Source organism: Borostomias antarcticus (assembly GCF_949987555.1).
Source record: "Borostomias antarcticus genome assembly, chromosome: 3".
Classification (NCBI taxonomy): domain Eukaryota; kingdom Metazoa; phylum Chordata; class Actinopteri; order Stomiiformes; family Stomiidae; genus Borostomias; species Borostomias antarcticus.
The window spans coordinates 5,266,342-5,284,402 of record NC_140236.1 but is presented as its reverse complement, the minus strand read 5'-3'; the positions used below and the strand labels follow the sequence as shown (position 1 = coordinate 5,284,402).

The 18,061-nt window shown below is 48.8% G+C and overlaps 1 protein-coding gene across 4 annotated transcripts in view; it reads left to right on the top strand.

Moving 5' to 3' along the window:
* Positions 1 to 7,815: 7,815 nt before the first annotated feature.
* Positions 7,816 to 18,061, top strand: part of kazna (kazrin, periplakin interacting protein a) — a 96,775-nt gene continuing 86,529 nt past the window's right edge. For all 4 annotated transcript variants that reach the window (XM_084462110.1, XM_084462109.1, XM_084462113.1 and 1 more), the window contains exon 1: positions 7,816 to 8,368. In XM_084462110.1, the coding sequence (XP_084318236.1) occupies positions 8,197 to 8,368 (172 nt within the window). In that variant the 5' untranslated portion in view covers positions 7,816 to 8,196. The remainder of the gene's footprint in view (positions 8,369 to 18,061) is intronic.

Genomic DNA, 18,061 nt, shown 5'->3' with positions numbered 1-18,061 from the left:
GCGTTTGTCTATTTGGGTCCATGAATACCTACCCAGGGGTTGCACATTGCTTCTCTTGCCAAAAGCGAACACATTTCATTCCACTTATCAAGAACTTGATGATTAGTTGAGTATCTGAATAAGACGTGTTAATGCTGAGCTAGAGCGCCAACTGGTTCAGCACATGAAGATGCCAAGCTGGCGGAAAACCCTCTCATGCCATTCAACAATAACACTTTTACCCCATCGAGAGCAGGTGCTGATTTTGGCCCGTTCTTGGATGTTTGGCTTAGGCTGTAATCACAGAGTACCCATAGGTGTTCACAGCCCCGTTATTAACGCAGTCAGTTTTCCGGCTGTTTTTCGACTGTTTGTGGGCACCCGATGCTAATTCAATAGTGGAGTTAAAGCGCTTTACAATGGCCTCTCATTCACCTATTCACACACACTCACACACCAATGGCGGCAGCTGCCAGGCAAGGTGCTAACCCCATGCCTAGCATGAGCTATATCAGACAGAATATCAGTTAACGCTGAGATCTTGGTGGAGTGGGCGGATTTGAATGTCTGGACCCAGGCTACAAGGATGTCTCACAAGCGCACTACTGCTCGCTCCGACTCCTGCGCGTTTGCATGGTCCTTACACTCGTATCACGGCATTGAGTGCCCCCATCCTCCATGTGAATCTAGACCTGCTTTTCTGTTGTGCGATGGGAAAGCGGTTCATATCTTTGTCACCCTTTTCACCCCTGATGAGTTTGGTCCCCTGGCTGTGTTGTTGACCGTGACATTGTGTTATATTATGGGATGTATTAAGGCTTTACCAACCAGCTTGCGCCGCCCCCCGGCACCTAAACACAGCATCTTTCAATCTCAGTCAGAAGCACCACGGCCTTGGAATACTGAGCAGAGGAGACAGGCTCTGCCTCTCAGCCCAGAACAGACTATCTCTCTCTCTCTCTCTCTCTCTCTCTCTCTCTCTCTCTCTTTCTCTCTCTCTCTCTCGCTCTCTCTCTTTCTCTCTCTCTCTCTCTCTCGCACCCTCTCTCTCTCTCTCTTTCTCTCTCTCTCTCTCTCTCTTTCTTTCTCTCTCTCTCTCTCTCTCTCTCTCTCTCTCTCTCGCCCTCTCTCTCCCTCTCTCTCTTTCTCTCTCTCTCTCTTCCTCTCTCTCTCTCTCTCGCCCGCCCTCTCTCTCGCACTCACAAACACACACACACACACCTTTAAGTACATACACGCGCATCACAACACGCGTCCTTCAGTCCTCTGAACACAAGCAGAAAAATTTACCATCTGTGAGATCTTTAGGCAGCAAATCAGTGACATTGTTATAATCAGGCCACTTGCTTTCCTTTAACGCTGGTTAGGGGTTCCATTCACTTTTTGGCCGGCGGCTTTTGTAGTCGGTGTTTGAGAAGAATGGCATACACACTCTTTGTATTTATTTCCAAGAATTTAAGACGCCGCGTTGAAGAATTGATATCATTACACCAGATGCCAGAAGTTTTTTTTCTTCTGCCAGTGACTAAGCAAGTTTAATGTATAAAGGCCTCAAATGAGCTTTTCACACCAGCCAGTGATCGCTCCTATCAGTGCTGCTTTTCTGCTTCAAGAAGACATTCTGATGGATGCTATTGAGCTTTTGCTTGCCACAACTCTCAGCTCTTGACTTCACCATAAGAAAGACTGTTATTTCCGCTATTGAGATCAGTCATCCATATTCTTTGTGTAGCATGAGCACAAGCCTCGGTACACAGATACAATATACGCTGTAATGCTTCTTCGCGTCCCTTTTCCACGGACGTCAAACCCGCTCTTGAGTCTCCGCTGCCAGCCGCAGCTTGGTTTCTGTACCCCACTTCAGAACAGCATGGCTGTATCTTCACTCCCATCAAAGCTCACCAGCGCGGCTTGTTTGTGACCAAGCTTAGCTTTAAGCCTCTACGATGGAGCCAGTTGGGCTCCGCCAGTTTGGCATGACGCTACTGAAGATGGCGCGCCTCTACCCGCTGCCATCGCTCTTATCTGACTGTAGGGGACGTCGGGGGGGTTGTGGGAACAGGTATGACGGACGCCGGATTAGGAAAGATTTGTTCATGTGCGCACGTGTGCATGTGTATGTGTGTGAGTGTGTGTGTTGAGGGGGGATGTGGGGGATAAATGAGGTCCTGGCAGCGCACAGTGACGACCGCCGACACGCACCCCATCTAAGGCGGAATAGAAACCTTATCTTTGTGTCAACACACGCTTGTTTGCTCAACTCAATCTGTGTATTTATTTCAAAGCTCAAGGTACACTGACTGAGGCTGAGCAAGGACAGCAGAAACATCAATATTCGGGGGGTGTTTGATTGTAGGGGGGAACATTATCACCCATGACCTCTAGGTTGGTAGTGGATAATTGAACGCTGTGAGGAGAAACCCACTGAGGCATGGTTGAACAGCCAGTTGTGCATTTGAATGAAACTGAAAGCAGAAAAATGGATGAATAGCTGAAAGAGTTGATTATAAATGGCCGGGCGAGCGGTTCTTGACTCTTCCTCTTCCAGATGTTGGACTTCATCATAGTGGACTCTCTGTTGACTAGTAAGACGCAGAGGAAGGGAGGAGCAGGACTAGACAGACTAGTACTGTGAATAAGGCCCTGTTGTGTTTGTTAGGTCCCTCTGTTCTCTGGACGGTTTGACCCAGTACAGAATGAATTCAAGACACTCGCAAAAACGCTCTGTATAAAACACCTCCGATATTTCGTCGAGGATCAGTTTGAGCGAGAAAGTGAGAGGAGTGAGAGAACTGTTTTCAAACTGCAAACAAACCACTTTCCTCTCAAAATCAGTTTAATCTTAGTCACCCATGTCTTGGTTTTGGCCTGGACACTCGATTTGGTTTCATTATTCGTCATCATCCTTTCCGCCCCAGTGAATCAGAGCATTACACTTTACAACATGGATTTTATCCGCACCTTAAACTGGGCTTGGATCCAAAACTATTTCAGTATTATTGACAGTACTCCTCACAGTACATTGAGAGCCAGTGTATTCGGGATGAATTGGCCAACCGTCAGCAGGCTAGGGGGAAGCCTGCATGGAGTACTGAGCAGTCCTTTACTTTGTTAGCCAGTAAAAGGGAAGAGATTCAGAATAAAAATTGAACAGATACTGCAGATTGTGCTTCTACAGTACATTGGCAAATTGGAGAGATCAGACCTTGGGCTTACAGTATGCATTGTCAGTGACACTTTTCAATAAGGTTCATGAACAAAACATGTTTCACTGTAATAATAATAATAATAATAATAATAACAATAATAATTAATTAAATAAATTATTATTATTATTATTATAACTTTGTTAATAGTATTAACAAATGCATAATGAACTGATCTCTGAACTGATCAACTGAAGTTAACAGTATGAATGGCATGAACAAATGCAGTAGTTGCATGCATATGGACAAATCAACATTTATCTATAACCTAGTGTTTGAATTCATTAGTTGCATCATCATGCAGTCATTAGTTAGTTGAACCATGAACCTCATCGTAAAGTGTCACCGCATTGGCTTTTTTTAATAGATGTGTAAGTGATTCGCTACTGACTGAAATTGAAGTCTGGTAATCAGATAAATCACAAAGCTTGAGGATAATCCTTATAATAGCAGCAAGACTAACTATTTTATGATGGTGCTGGTTACTTGGTTGGGGCATGTACAGAAGTCACAAGGACATGTATGAACAGAGCATTGTTTTCTGTCTCAACTTTTGATTACCTTTCTTTCGTGAACTATTTTTTGCTATCTAGAGGTCCACATACAGGAGGCCTGGGAGGAACGCTTAGCTTCTCCTCAAGGTGCTCTGCATTCTGTACTGTTGATACAAGCATCACTGACATGATGTAAGGCTTTAGGCTATTTCATGGTATACACACACAGTCATGGTATATACACATAGTCATGGTATACACACATAGTCACGGTATACACACATAGTCATAGTAAACACATTTATATCTCACTTTCGCACCACTTCTTTTCACTGGTTTTAACTGATTTCTCTCTCTATCTGTCTCTCTCTCTCTCTGTTCCTCTCTCTCTCTCTGTTCCTCTCTCCCTTTCTCTCTCTGTTTACCCCCCCCCTCTCTCTGTTCCTCTCTCTCTCTCTCTCTTTCTCTCTCTCCGTTTACGCCCCCCCCCCCCCCCCCGCCCCTCTCTCTCTCACTGTCACTGTATGTGTGTGTGTGTGTTTGTGTGTGTGTGTGTGTGTGGTGGGGGGACGGGGGCGGTTGGAACAGTTGTTGACAGAAGAAGAAAAAGCCTTCGAAATTGGCCCCATTTTCCCAGAGATTCGATGGGTCTTGATAAACAGAGCAACACTGCATCCAGAGACAACAACAACAAACAAAAAAAACACATATTTCATTGCCTGCAAACTGTCAGCTCACAAGTTACTGCTCTTCAGCGTTCGTTCGTGGAGCTAAAGTGCCTTCAGGTACCTCGTGGCCTATCGCATCCTTCAGGTCCTATTGAACAGCAGCTGTTCCACCCCAGTGGGCAGACTTATCTTTTGATGCCAAAGTGCAAACGCTGTCGGCGTGGCCCGTGGGCTGCGTCGCGGAGGACTGGACTCCCGGAATAAATTAGCGGGTGGCGGCCTGTGGCGGCCATCTTTACGTCCGGTCGACATTCCCCCGCTCAGCGGTGGCCTTGGCTCTGCGGGCGCTCCGGACCGCTGTCCTACTCTCATTCTGCCGGGTCCACTCACAGCTCCTCCCATCTCACAGAGGCGTGTGGATTTCCCAACGCAACACGTTCCTCGCCCTGGCCCTCGCGGCGTGGCGTCTCCGCGATGGCGTATCTGTGGCTGATCTTCGCCGGTCTGTCGGGGGGGGGGAGTAATCTATCTGTGAAGCTCCTCCCTCTTCCTCTTCTCCGCCTTCGAGGAAGAGAGGGCGGCCGTCCCCGTGACGAGACGCGGACGAGGTCGCGGTCCGATCCGATCCGCGGGGGCGCGGAGAAGCCCGCCGTCTCGCTCGGCCGCGGTCGCAGCGCGGGCGCCGTCGTCGTGCCGTCCTGCGAGACGGACCCCGTCTCGAAAACGCGTCGCCCTAGCTAAGCCTCGGACCACAGGACAAAAGAAACCGCTCGCTCTGTTCCCAGATCTGTGCCCAGCCCACAGACTCATCCCTGAATGGATCTCCATGGTGAGCCGAACCACTGACTCGCAGTAAACCCCTGTGTCAGTAGCAACGGCGCCGTGGCAACGCCCCGACACCCTGATCTCAGTCCCCTCTGTGTCCATTCAGATGCTAATCGATCCCCCCCCCCGCACGCACGAACGCACGCACACAGTCACCCGCACGCACGCACGCGCAGACACGCCCCCTAATTACTGATCCAGAGTCAGCAACTGAGACCAGCTCCGCCTCAGAGCAGTTAAAACCCCCCCAGGGGAGGGGGCTTCTCCATTAGGGTTCAGAGGTCGAGTGTGTGAACCCCAGGACCTTGATTAGACAGACGAGGTCCTGTAGACTTCAGCACACCTTAATTAACGAGGGATGACTTTGGATTCATTAATCCCTCCCTCTCTCTCTCTCTCTCTCTCTCTCTCTCTCTCTTTGTCTCTCTCTTCTCCCCTATGGGCAATGTACCACATGAGCTGCCTGGGTCGTTTATAAATAACGGCGGTATGTTCATTTACGGAGCAGAAGGGTGACTTGTGTCTGCTTAGATGAATGAGTAGTGAGTGTGTGTGTGAGTGTGTGTGTGTGTGTGTGTGTGTGTGTGTGTGTGTGTATGCGTGCAGTTTTCTCCTTGCTCGTATGGGGATGGTGATATTGTTAATGTTTTCTCTACGTGGTGCATCTCTCCATGAGTTATTGTTTTGTAATTATTTGATTATTTCATTTAATTAATTGATGATAATTTAATCATTTGATTTGATGGAACATCCTGGGACCTGGAGGGTCTCGACCTTCATAGACAACGCACAGTGTCTCTACCCATGTCTAGTTCTCTGAGTCTCATCTACGTCCTGATTTATGGACAGGAGAGGCGGAGCTGAACTCCAGAGAGCATCGGCCTCTCTCTCAACTGATTGCCCTTGGTGCAGGTTGCTTGTCAGAGAGCCACACTTAGGTGCTGTAACTATCCTTGGAAGAAATAAATTATTCTGTTACTGTTCTGGCTTCTTGACTCAATATTGTACGAGAAATTCTATAACAGCGTGACAACACACACACACATGTGCGCACATCCACGGGGGTGGATATTGAAACATCAGCCGCTGCGCCACACAGGTTGATCCTTCTCTACGCACTGCGGGCGCGTGGTCAGAGTTCATGTTTCTAGCCTGGGGGAAAACAATAGGATATTACAGAGGGACTACTGTACTATACTGTACTAGACTACTGTACTGTTATTACTGAGGTGTTACACTGGACTGGGTTATTACTGAGGGTTACACTGGACTGGGTTATTTCTGAGGGTTACACTGGACTTATTACATATTACATACAGTATTACACTGGTTACTGTAATTACAGATGTAATTATATATTACACTGGTTATTACTGAGGGATTACACTGGACTGGATTTGGCTGCTGTGTTATGGTCGCTGATGGGAGACTGGCCACTCTTGCATAAAAGCCCTCTCTTCTCATGTGAAAGCAAACATCTGATCTGAAAATTGTTGTTTTTCCTATAGATTGTTTCATCTGGGCTGAGAGACAATAGGATCATTTTTTTGGTCCTTCAACAAGATGGATGGAGTCTCGGGTCCAGAACCAAGTGTGGTGGGTTTTTCCTGCAGGCGTAGCTTTTCACCAGTCTGATAAACCAAAGAACAGAGCAGAACAGAGCGCTGATGAGAAAAGGAGGAGAGAGTCGAGAGAACTTGATCAGGGAGGCGCTACGCTGCACAACACTCAGACACACAGGTCAACAACCGTCTCAGCTGTAATGTGCACATTTATCACGACCTTAACGTCAACTGTATTCCATTTAGTTTTAAAAGGACAGTGCACTAATGATTAACATTATTGTAAATGTGCCAGAATTAGCCAGCTAGTTTCCAACTGGGCAGGTTATTAAAACGTTTGTAAATGACAATACAGATACAGTAGGAAAAGGACAAGGACTCACATGTACAAAGAGGAAGTCATACACAGACAAAATACAACACACAGCTCTTAAGGAACAGACAGAAATGAAAGGATCTATGCTCAGACTAGCACAGAATGCAGCAGGATCACAAAGTGGGCGGATGAGCAGGGGTCAGTCCAGGGGTCAGTTTCTACCTGGAACGCTGCTGGTCACGGTGACTCAAGAGCGAGCAGCTGAGAGACGGGCCGCTCTGATGACAGTAGCCAGCTGCCCAGCTGTTCTGCCGCAGAGAGAGAGAGGACACACACAGAGCAGTTGTTTGGCTGTGGAGGGCTATTACCGCCCCCCACAAGGTCCCTTCTTCTTTCTGTTCTTTTCCAAAGAAATGTTTTCCTTCCCGCAGTCTAGGAGAGAGAGAGAGAGAGAGAGAGAGAGATTTCCCCTCAATTCGAACGGCAGGAAGCCTGTGTTCTGTCCTTCCTCCCCGTCAAAAACATAAAGCACAAAAAAAAAAAAAAAAAAAACTTTGAAGAAAAAAAAAAAGTCCTGGAAAGTGTCGAGGAACACAGACTCACATGTGCTCGGAACGGACCGGAGCACTTTGAACTCCCCCCCTCGTGTCTCTCCCCCCACCCCTCTGCTTTCCCAGCACATGGTACAGTCCATTTAAAAAGGCGCTTGTCATCTCTCAATGCTCTGTGTCCTTTCAGCAGTCAGCTGCAGGGAGCACATTTCACAGGGGGAGCGCTTGCTCTCTCTCTCTCTCTCTCTCTCTCTCTCTCTCTCTCTCTCTCTGATTCTGTCACAGAACTCTAACTCACACACACGCGCGCACACACACAAGGGTGTACTCTCACACCACACGCGCGCAGACTCGCCACAGCAAATCACACAGCACATTTTACACTAAACCGGATTCTTCTGTGGGGGGGGAAAAGGACACTGCCTGGATTTAACTTGCCGTTTTTTTTTTCTTTTTCAACAACAAGAGAAGGGGGAAAGAGGAGGGGAAAAGAGAGACAGTTCCAGTTTCTACCGGGGGGGGGAACAAAAAATGTCCCACTTGACACCATGAGACCCGGTGTGGATTCTCCCCTCTGCAGGCAAAAATCCTGAAAATGATGGATGACAACAAGCAGCTGGCCCAGCGCATAGACGGGGCCGTGCAGGCGGCCAGCCAGGAAGTGACCAACCTGCGCTCAGAGCTGAGCGCCACCGGACGCAGACTGGCCGAGCTGGGGGCCGCCGAGGGTCCGGGCGTACTGGAGAACCACCAGCACAACCACCAAGGTAGGATGACACAGAGGACGTGTGTATGTGTGTGTGTGTGTGTGTGTGTGTGGGAGGGGGGGGAGAGTGTGTGGAATAGTATGTGGGTGCTGCGAGAGTGCACTGATTACAGTATACACAGCTGGCAAGCTGGCGTTGATGTGTGTGTGTGTGTGTGTGTGTGTGTATATGCGCATGAGAGAGAGCCATTGTAAGCATTAAAGTAAGCTGTTACTGTATTTCACTGCTTCTATGGTTTTGTGCATTTTGGGTTTAGTGTGTGCGTGTGCGTGTTTTTCAGCTTTTTAGGATGATAGAGTGAGAGATAATAATATGGATGAGATGGACGAGGGCAGGATGAGCGTTGGTGATCGTCCACTCCGGGCTCCTCAGAGACTTCCCCTACTGTTGAATAATTAACCTCCGCACCCTTAGATAGGGGGAGTGGTGCACTTTGGTCGGATGGGGTGGGAGGGTGGAGAAGTGGTAGGGGTTAATGCCCCCCTGTCCCCCTCTCTCTCTCTCTCTCTCTCTCTCCCTCTCTCTCTCTCCCTCTCTCTCTCTCTCCCCCTCTCTCTCTCTCTCTCTCTCTCTCTCTCTCTCCCTCTCTCTCTCTCTCTCTCTTCAATGATCATTCTCTCCTCTCTCTGTTCTGGCACTCCAGGCTGATTCAATATCTCCCCCCCAAACTAGGCTGTGGATCTCTGTTCCTCTCTAGAGTAGGGGGGGGGGCTACTGGGGTTGCTGTGGGTTACTGTTACCAAGTGCTGTTTGAATGGCTCTCCAGGCTGCAGAATGTGTGTGTGTGTGTGTGCGTGCATGCGTGCGTGTGTATGTGTGGCTTTTTGCCTTGTTCTGGCTTCATTTACGGTCCGTTTGACATAAGGCAGGGTCAAGAAGAGTGTGTGGGTGTCCTTTCTGCCAATGGTACACACATACAGTACACACACACACACACACACACACACTCAAGCTGTTTCCTTTGCTGTCTGTCCGCACTGAACTCTATGAGGTTCTATCATGTTGTCGGCAATATTCAGACTTCTCTCTTTCTCTCAGAACTAGCCTAACTGGGGAACCTTGGTGGATTCACAGAACACTATCTTTCCAAACTATCTGAGTTCATGGCTGGCTGTTCCCGACTGCAGCAACGATGTTGGCCTCAATTTTCCTTTCAGATGTAGCCGACAAACGGTATATAGCTTTTAGAATACCTCAGATTTGCGTTCTACACAGTATATCATACTGTATGTGTTTTGGATGGTGTGGTTTTTCAGTATCTGCTGTTTGTGTGACTGACCAGTCGTGTGGCGTGCCCCCGTTGACACAGACTTGGCCACGCCAGACAGGAACGCTTTGGTCATGTGTCAGCTTTGTTTTCAATGGACAGTCCCCCCACTTTGTTATGCAGTTGTTTCTGTCTGCTCCCGGGTGTGTGTGTGTGTGTGTGTGTGTGTGTGTGTGTGTGTGTGTGTGTGTGTGTGTGCGTGTGTGTGTGTGTGTGTGTGTGTGTGCGTGCAGTGCCAATGAGAGTGACGACAAGCATTCCGCTGGGAGAGCTTGAATGCTGATGTCATCCTCGCTTGTTTAGGCGTTGCTGCTCAGACTAACCGCATACATTACACCATGCACACACACACACACACGCACACACACACACACACACACTTGCCGTATCAAACCTAGCTGTGGTTACTGGAGCGTTGCTCACTAGAGTAATCCATCCAATTCTCATTCACATCATGGAGATTAACATCTTGTAAAAGTCTTCGCAAGAGTCCAACTCCCTGTGTGCTAATGAATGGTTTCAGTTAATTTGATTGAGATTACGCTGGAGGCTAAGGCCCAAGCCATTAGTCAAGCACGCCATTCTGATGCTCAGTCATTTTACACATGGCTTTATTTCATTGTTTACTCGTTAATTTAACAATTAGGTGTTTTCAAAACCCTTTTCGGTTAAGAAATAGCAAGTGATAAAGAGGTATCATGATGTTTATAGAATATCTCTCTCTCTCTTTCTTTCTCTATCCCTATCTCTCTCTCCCTCTCCCTCTGTCTCTCCCCCTTCTTTCACTCTTTCTCTCCCTCTCTCTTTCTCTCTCCCTCTCTCTATCTCCTTCCCCTCTCTCTCTCTCCCTCCCCTCTCTCCCTCTCTGTCTCTCCCCCTTCTTTCACTCTCTCTCCCTCTCTCTCTCTCTCTCTCTCTCTCTCTCTCTCTCTCCCTCCCTTCTCTTTCCTGCTCTCTGCCCATCCGTGTTTTACATGCCCGGTGGGGGAGAGAGTGGGCCTGGCTGGAGGGTGTGATTTATCACCAGTAGTTGCAGTGGGGAGGAGAGTGTGTCATAGGGGTCGCCGGTTCGTTGCGCAGCCTGCAGAGTTGGCCCTGAGGGATCTCCGTGGGCCCGGCAGCCCTGCTAGCTGACTGGCGCCTCTGGGATCACTACCCTACAACGCTCGCATCAGCCAGTTCCACACGGACGGCCTACGGCAGTCTGAAACGACGGGGGGAGCGCGGCGTTGAAACGAAGTTTGCAAAATAATGATTCGCTGACTCCCCAGCGTACGTGTACACACAGTACTGTACTGTACACACACACACTCACACACATACTGTACAGTACACACACACACACACACACACTCATGCATACAGGACCCCCCCCCCCCTCTCTCTCACACACACACACACACACACACACACACACACACACACATACTGTACAGTACACACACACACATACTGTACAATACACACACACACACATACTGTACAGTACACACACACACACACACATACATACTGTACAGTACACACACACACACACAATGGATTCTCACCCTCCTTCTGAATCTTCAGGTGCCTGTGTGCCCCTGAGGCAGCGAGTGAGGCCCTCAGGTGATCCTGTGTCTGGTCTGAACTGGGCCGGCTCTGGGCTGCTTATACTATACTAACAGCTGAGTAGACACAAAAACTGGCCAGAACTTCTGCCTGCTGCCCTGGTTTACATTTCCTGCACTATCTGCGCTGTATCTAGCCTGTCAGAGGTTCTCTGGAGTCCAATTCCCTCTGTACAGTATGTGCGTGCATGTGTGTGTGTGTGTGTGTGTGTGTGTGTGTGTGTGTGTGTGTGTGTACATGTGTATGTGTGTGTATGCATGCATGTGAATGCATGCATGTGTGTGTGTACAGTACATGTGTGTGGGAGTGTGTGTGTGTGTGTGTGTGTGTGTGTGTGTGTGTGTGTACGTGTGTGTGTACATGTGTGTGTACATTGTCTCATGGAGTATGCACCCCACAGTCCTGCTGGGGAATCAGGATGGACAACATTAGCAGGACTGGCTGGTCTTCCCTAATGGATAATTGACCACATTAGCACAAGACCCCTTGATAAACATCTCGGCAACAATTACCGAATGTGAATATGAGCTGATTAAGTGGTTTTACTTGTTGCCCTATTAAAGCAACTTGGAGTATATCTTCAAGACAAATAAAAACAGTCAGATGTATTAATCGTCTTAGGATGGTTGCCAGAGATCAAAGCTGAACCAGGTCTCTAACATCATTAAGCAAGGAGGACTTGGTACCTCAATATGCTGCTAATTAGAACAATGATGCTGCATGCTAATGGGTATGCTAAGCGCTACTGAGCTGTTAGTCTGCGCACCAAAAATTAGGATGTCTTTTGGCAAATACACATTGATTTACTGTAACATGACTGTAAACACATTGTCAGAAATCTTTAAAATGTTTAAAGGTTAGGGAACTCAAATAAGGTTTGTGTCTGCCTACTCCTACCCCTCTTATCACATTCCTAAGGCACTTAATACATAGACACCCCCCCCCCACACACACACACACACGTACATACACACACACACACACACACACACGCCTCTGTTCACTGTGGGGCTCTTGATGTTTGGTGAAAAATGTTAGCGTTCAAATACTGCCATACTGGTGAGATCCCACTTACACGTTAAAGGCCGAATACACATCAACGAGACGTGTAGGGATGACTAGTACTCTTATTATAGAATATTACTCCACTGTGCACATGTGCACACACGCTGATATCCAGAAGCATGTCTCTCTTTCTCTCACATGATGCGCTGCAAAGCTTAATACCCTATAGAAGCTTCTATTAAATGTGTTGTTTGTCTTTCATCATTCATGCTATACACTTCTACACAAACACGCACGCACACACACACGCACATACACGCACACACAAAACAAGGATGAACACACACACATCTATTGTCCTTTCCAAAGACACTTTCAAACCAGCCTTTTTCAAAATGTCACCTGGCTTTCACACAGTGCCCTCTCCTCTTCAATTAGAGTAATGAATGCAAATTAAGTCTTTGAAATGCATTTTTTCTGAACTATTTAAATGTCAACAGTATTTTTTTGTATTTCTGTGTGTGTGTGTGGGTGTGTGTGTGTGTGTGTGTGTGTGTGTGTGTGTGTGTGTGTGTGTGTGTTGATGCACATCAAGTAAGTCGGGGGGGGTGATAGTGTGTGTTTCAGTTTTGCTGTTACAGTAGTGAACTTAACGACCTGTACACATGAGTGATTTGGCCCTCAGGGTTCACATTTATTGAGAACTTTATGGCCATTATCTAATAACATTTTGAACCAAATGGGATGCCCTTGAAAACGGTCTTAAACCGCGCCGTTCAAAATGCAAACAGAATGCCTGAGGCCAGGCCTGTTAACCTGCAGTGGAGAGGAAATTCATGAATGCATAATTAATGGAATTAAAGAGGTGCATGTGGATTAAATGTGGAATTGTTAGGTTTATGAAATATCACGTTCAACTGTGACAGTGAAATTAAATGTCACCGATTTACATATTCATACAATCACTCTCCTACCCTCACGTTGTTGTTGTTGCTGTTGTTGTTGTTTACAGCACAGCATGAACTGTGACCAGGCATATCCGCTGAGTTCGTAGGTGTTTGTGAGCCATATGCTTAGTTACTGAGGATGCATTTCCAATGCTGTGAGACACAGACCTTTTGTCCACACTGTATCTTACTGTCCCAGTTATCCACACAGGCTGAGGAGAGAGAGAGCGGCCTCTCTACTAACACCAGCTACCAGCAGGCTGGGGCACACCTGCCCTGCACTGTGTTCAGTCCATCGTCACCAGCTTAGCAAGAACAAACACACACTTGCTTACTTTACTTGCTTATGGTAGACCATCGTGACCGATGATGACTTCTGCTACTGGTTTGCGGGTTCTTTGGTGACTGTACAGTCCGATGTGTGATGCACACTGTCTGCCACAGACAGGGAGAGTGAAGGCCTGACCCGATGGGGCAGGTGTAGACATGGCCGCCTTTCTCCTCTCTCTTTTTGCCAGATGGTGTTTTCCTCTGTTCTCCTCTGCCAGCTCTGCTCCTTCGTGACAGAATCCACGCCAGGAGGAAGGATCTGCGTCAGCAGCTTCCATGGCAGCAGGCTGTATCTCACACGTCTTCAGGAGGGTCTTGAGCTGGTCTTTCAGCCTCTTCTTCTGGCCCCCTGCAGAGCGACGGCCTAGGTGGAGCTGGCCATACAGGGTTTTGCGCGGGAGGCGGCTGGGTGGCATTCTGGTGACATGGCCGAGCCATCTGAGTTGGTGAAGCATGACGGTGACCTCTATGCTCCTGCAGCTGGTTGGCTGAAGGACCACAGCGTGTGGAACAACGATCCGGCCACGTCACCTGTAAGATGCGTTGGAGGCACCTTACGTGAAACGCCTCCAGCATCTTGAGATGGCGAGCATACTACTGCACTGGCGCATCACATCGCCCTGTGCATGGAAGCACTACACACACAACAAACAAATACACACACTCACACACACACACACACACACACACACTTTAGACTCATGTCCCAGACTGGTCACGGAGATGGTATTTGTGTTGTTTTCAGTGTGTTGGGGGTCAGCTAGGTCCCAGGTGTGTGTGTGTGTGTGTGTGTGTGTGTGTGTGTGTGTGTGTGTGTGTGTGTGTGTGTGTGTGTGTATGGGCTGTACAGTGTATGTTAATGATGTTTATCGCTCTCCAGTACAGTATGTAGATGTGGTTTGCCCTCTGTCCTTCAGCTGCTTGGTGTAAAAGCCAATGCTAATGGTCTCTTCTTTGCGGTGGCAGATGGTCTGTACTCCTGTGCTTGGTAGTCAGTGACATTGCACATATTCCGCTGCCATTACAGCGGAGCTGCGACTGCCTAGCGAGCGCTAGCCATGTGAAACCAAGGTGTCTGAAATAAATGTTTAAAAAAAAATTGTACAACAGTTCTGTGACATGGCCAGGAGGCATCGAAACAGCCCCGTCAAATACAAAAGTCACTTTTTTCCAGAGAAAGTCATTTGAAGGACTATGAGGCTATCAGTCAATGGGGCAAGTTTGCCAAGCCATTATACCGGATAATGTATCTCCAGACAAACCACTGAGAACCATGACTAAAATGCTCATTAATTTGATGAAAGGGCTTAATTAACTGTGGAGCATTGCTTGTATTAATACAATAAGCCACTTCATTCATTTTTCCGATGGCCTCCAGTTAATACATTTGCTAAATGGCCCAGTTTCAACACTAGCTTCAGTTTTGTGCTAGCAACAACACCTCTGACGTGCTCCTCACTTACCCCACCTCATAAACCTGTAGTTACGAATTATTTTAATATTTATATTACTAATAACTATTCCTTTCTAAAAATCCATATGCTAAATGGTGCCAGAATGTCTAATTCATGAGTGTCTCAGTCAGCGCCCCCCCCCCCCCCCCAGTCACTACATTGTACTATTCCATTACTATTTCAAAACTGAAGCAAGTAAGCTGATGTTACCCCAGCGATGCTGAAAAAGGAGAAAGGGGGTCAAGGGGGTCAAGGGGGTCTTCGAAGGCGGGGTGAGCCGTCTGGCCGTTGTTCCCCAGGAGATTTCGAGCGTTGAACACTTAATTTCCTGCATTCTGGAGAATTTCTATGCACCAATTTGTGCTGGACTAGCCTGTCTGCTGCTATCTAGCTAGTTAGTTAACTTGAATGCCAACACGACCATTTATTTTTAGTAATAAATACATGTATTTAATAGTAATGGATTCATTTAGTTATTCATTTCCATATAATTCTTGTCAAAGCCAAGGGCTCAGTAGAGAGGGGCTGAAGAGCCGCAGGCTGCAGACCCCTGATCCAACCAGTAAAAACACCAGTAGAGACGTTCATAGGGTGGAGAACGAGGGATGTTTAGGGCCCCATGTCTGTGTCTGCCTTGGGCCCCAAAATGACTAAACCCGCCCCCCCGGCGCAGGGTACAGGTTCAGAGCGCCGCGTTGGCGTAGTCTGTTCCCCTACCCTCAGCCGAGGTCTTGAAGGAGGGCGGACAGGGAGAGGGGGGCTATTCCACGCTGTTAGACCACTATTGAACCGGTCTGGTACGCCCCCTCCAGAGGCAGCGCAGAGCCTTCGGATGGGCTGCGGTCGCGTGGGAGAGCGCGTGCCAGCCCCCCTCGGCGGTCTGCAGCAGGGCCCCGGGGGTTTTTGTCACCACAGCAATTATTCACCGCTAGGCGCGGCGAGCAGACCTGGCGGCGTGGCGCGCTGACGGAATGGCATTTTTTTCTCGCCGCCTCTCGCTTCTGCCGCTCCGGCTGAAAGGATGCGATTTCTGACGCTCGCCTTATTTCCCCCCCTCAGTCTCTGAGACATCTGTGTACAGCGCTTCTGAGAGAGAGATGGGACGGACGTGTGGGTAGCGCGGTGGGAGGCTTTATCATGTACTGTAGGTGATCATACTGGCCATCTTGTGGTTTTTTGGGGGGTAAAGATGTCTTTCAGTGCAGTCCAGGAGTTGTGTTTTGCATGGCGTGTATCATGTACTCTAGACTCTACACATGGCTATTCTCTCACTTGCACTGAACATTTTCTGTTCCGTCTGTGACTTGTCCTAGTGGCTCTTTCAGCCCGGTGGCCCGTGTCCTCTTGCTGGGCTGCTCGTCTTAGACCGGGGTGGTAATTTAGGATCCCAGTCGGGGGGTACGTGGTGTGTAACCCAAGTAGACGGGGTATTTTTGGGCATAAGAAGGCTAGTGGAATTCCCGCTAGGAGGCCGGGCCCGGCCTTGAGGCATGTGGAAGGCAAGTGCCGGTCGGTCATCAGCTCTCCCTCATCCACTGTCCACCGGTTCCCTTCGGGAGCTGACGGAACGAGCGTGAGCGCCAACCGGCGCCCTTATAGGACTTCCGCTACTCATGTGTCAGCCGGCTTCCACCAGTCTGACAGGACCACCGAGGGGGTTCTCCACTGTATTGGGGCGAAGAGGAATATTTTCCAGGGCCCGCCTCCACAAATCGACTACATGACACGGTCTGTTTAAAGGGCTACTCTTGAGACGACAGGGTAATGTTTCTGTCTAGCTGTTTGAAAGGCGTACTTTGAACGGTAGAAAAACAGCATGCCGTTTGATACGATCGACTTCCCGACCGCACATTGTGTGTTCACAATGATCTGAGCTACTTAGAAGACACTCTTTTTCTGGCCATGCTTATGCTCAACTCCTCTCACCCTGTCTGAGTCTTTGTAAAGGCTTGTCTGGAATGCTTCCCATAAAACACCTCTTAGACAGTGTTGAGTCTAGTCCAAGAGAATGACCTTAACATGACCTCAACATTTTGAAGAGAAAGGGTGGGAGGTGGCAGTGAGGGGCCCAAGTTCAGGCAGGCAGTGTTCTTGGCAGAGCTTCCTGTTTATGTATGGGAAGTTGCTTCCTGAATAAATCACTCATGCTTGTCTTCCACTCTTCAAAAGCAAAATACTTGATTTTCAGTTGAGAAGACAGATTTGGGGAAAATGTTTCTTTTGGCTTTTGTGCAAGCTTATCCTCTCTCTCTCTCTCTCTCTCTCTCTGTCTAGCACACACACACACACACACACACACACACACACACACACACACACACACACACACACACACACACACACACACACACACACACACACACACACACACACACACACACACACACACACACACACACACACACACACACACCAAACACGTAAACACTCTCTGGCAGTGTTTGGTTTAGTTAGTCAGCCGGGCCTGGCTGTTAGGACTGAGCGAGCGTTCTCATCCACTGTTGTCCATCCATCTCCGGGGCCGGCTGGCGGGCCAGCTGGCGCCGGGCGCGTTGGGCACCCAGAACGGGCAGGGCCGCGGCGGCAGGTGGGTACCGCCATCGGGTGCCAACGGCTCCCGCTGGATGGGCGCAGCGGGGGGAGGACGGGACCGCGGCGGAACGGGAGGGAGCCCTCGCAGGATAGGCGTGTGCCAGCCCTGCCGAGTGCCAGACTAAAAAAATCCATGCTTAAATCCTCCAGCAGCTTGGATGGTGTGTGGCCAGGCGGTGCCAGTGTGTGGCCAGGCGGTGCCAGTGTGTGGCCAGGCAGTGCCAGTGTGTGGCCAGGCGGTGCCAGTGTGTGGCTGACATATGAACAGGACAGACATGATGAGGGGAAGCAATTGGGGGGAGAAGGGGGGGGGGAAGAGAGGAATTGTGGGTGTTATTAAAGCCCTGGTGACACTCTGATGGAGGGAGGCACCATTCACGCAGAGACAACACACACACACATACTCGCGCGCTGATGAGACGGGCTAAGTCACGTTCATGTCTTGCATGAACTAGCTACAGTAGCTGTATAAGCTCTGGCTGTGCTC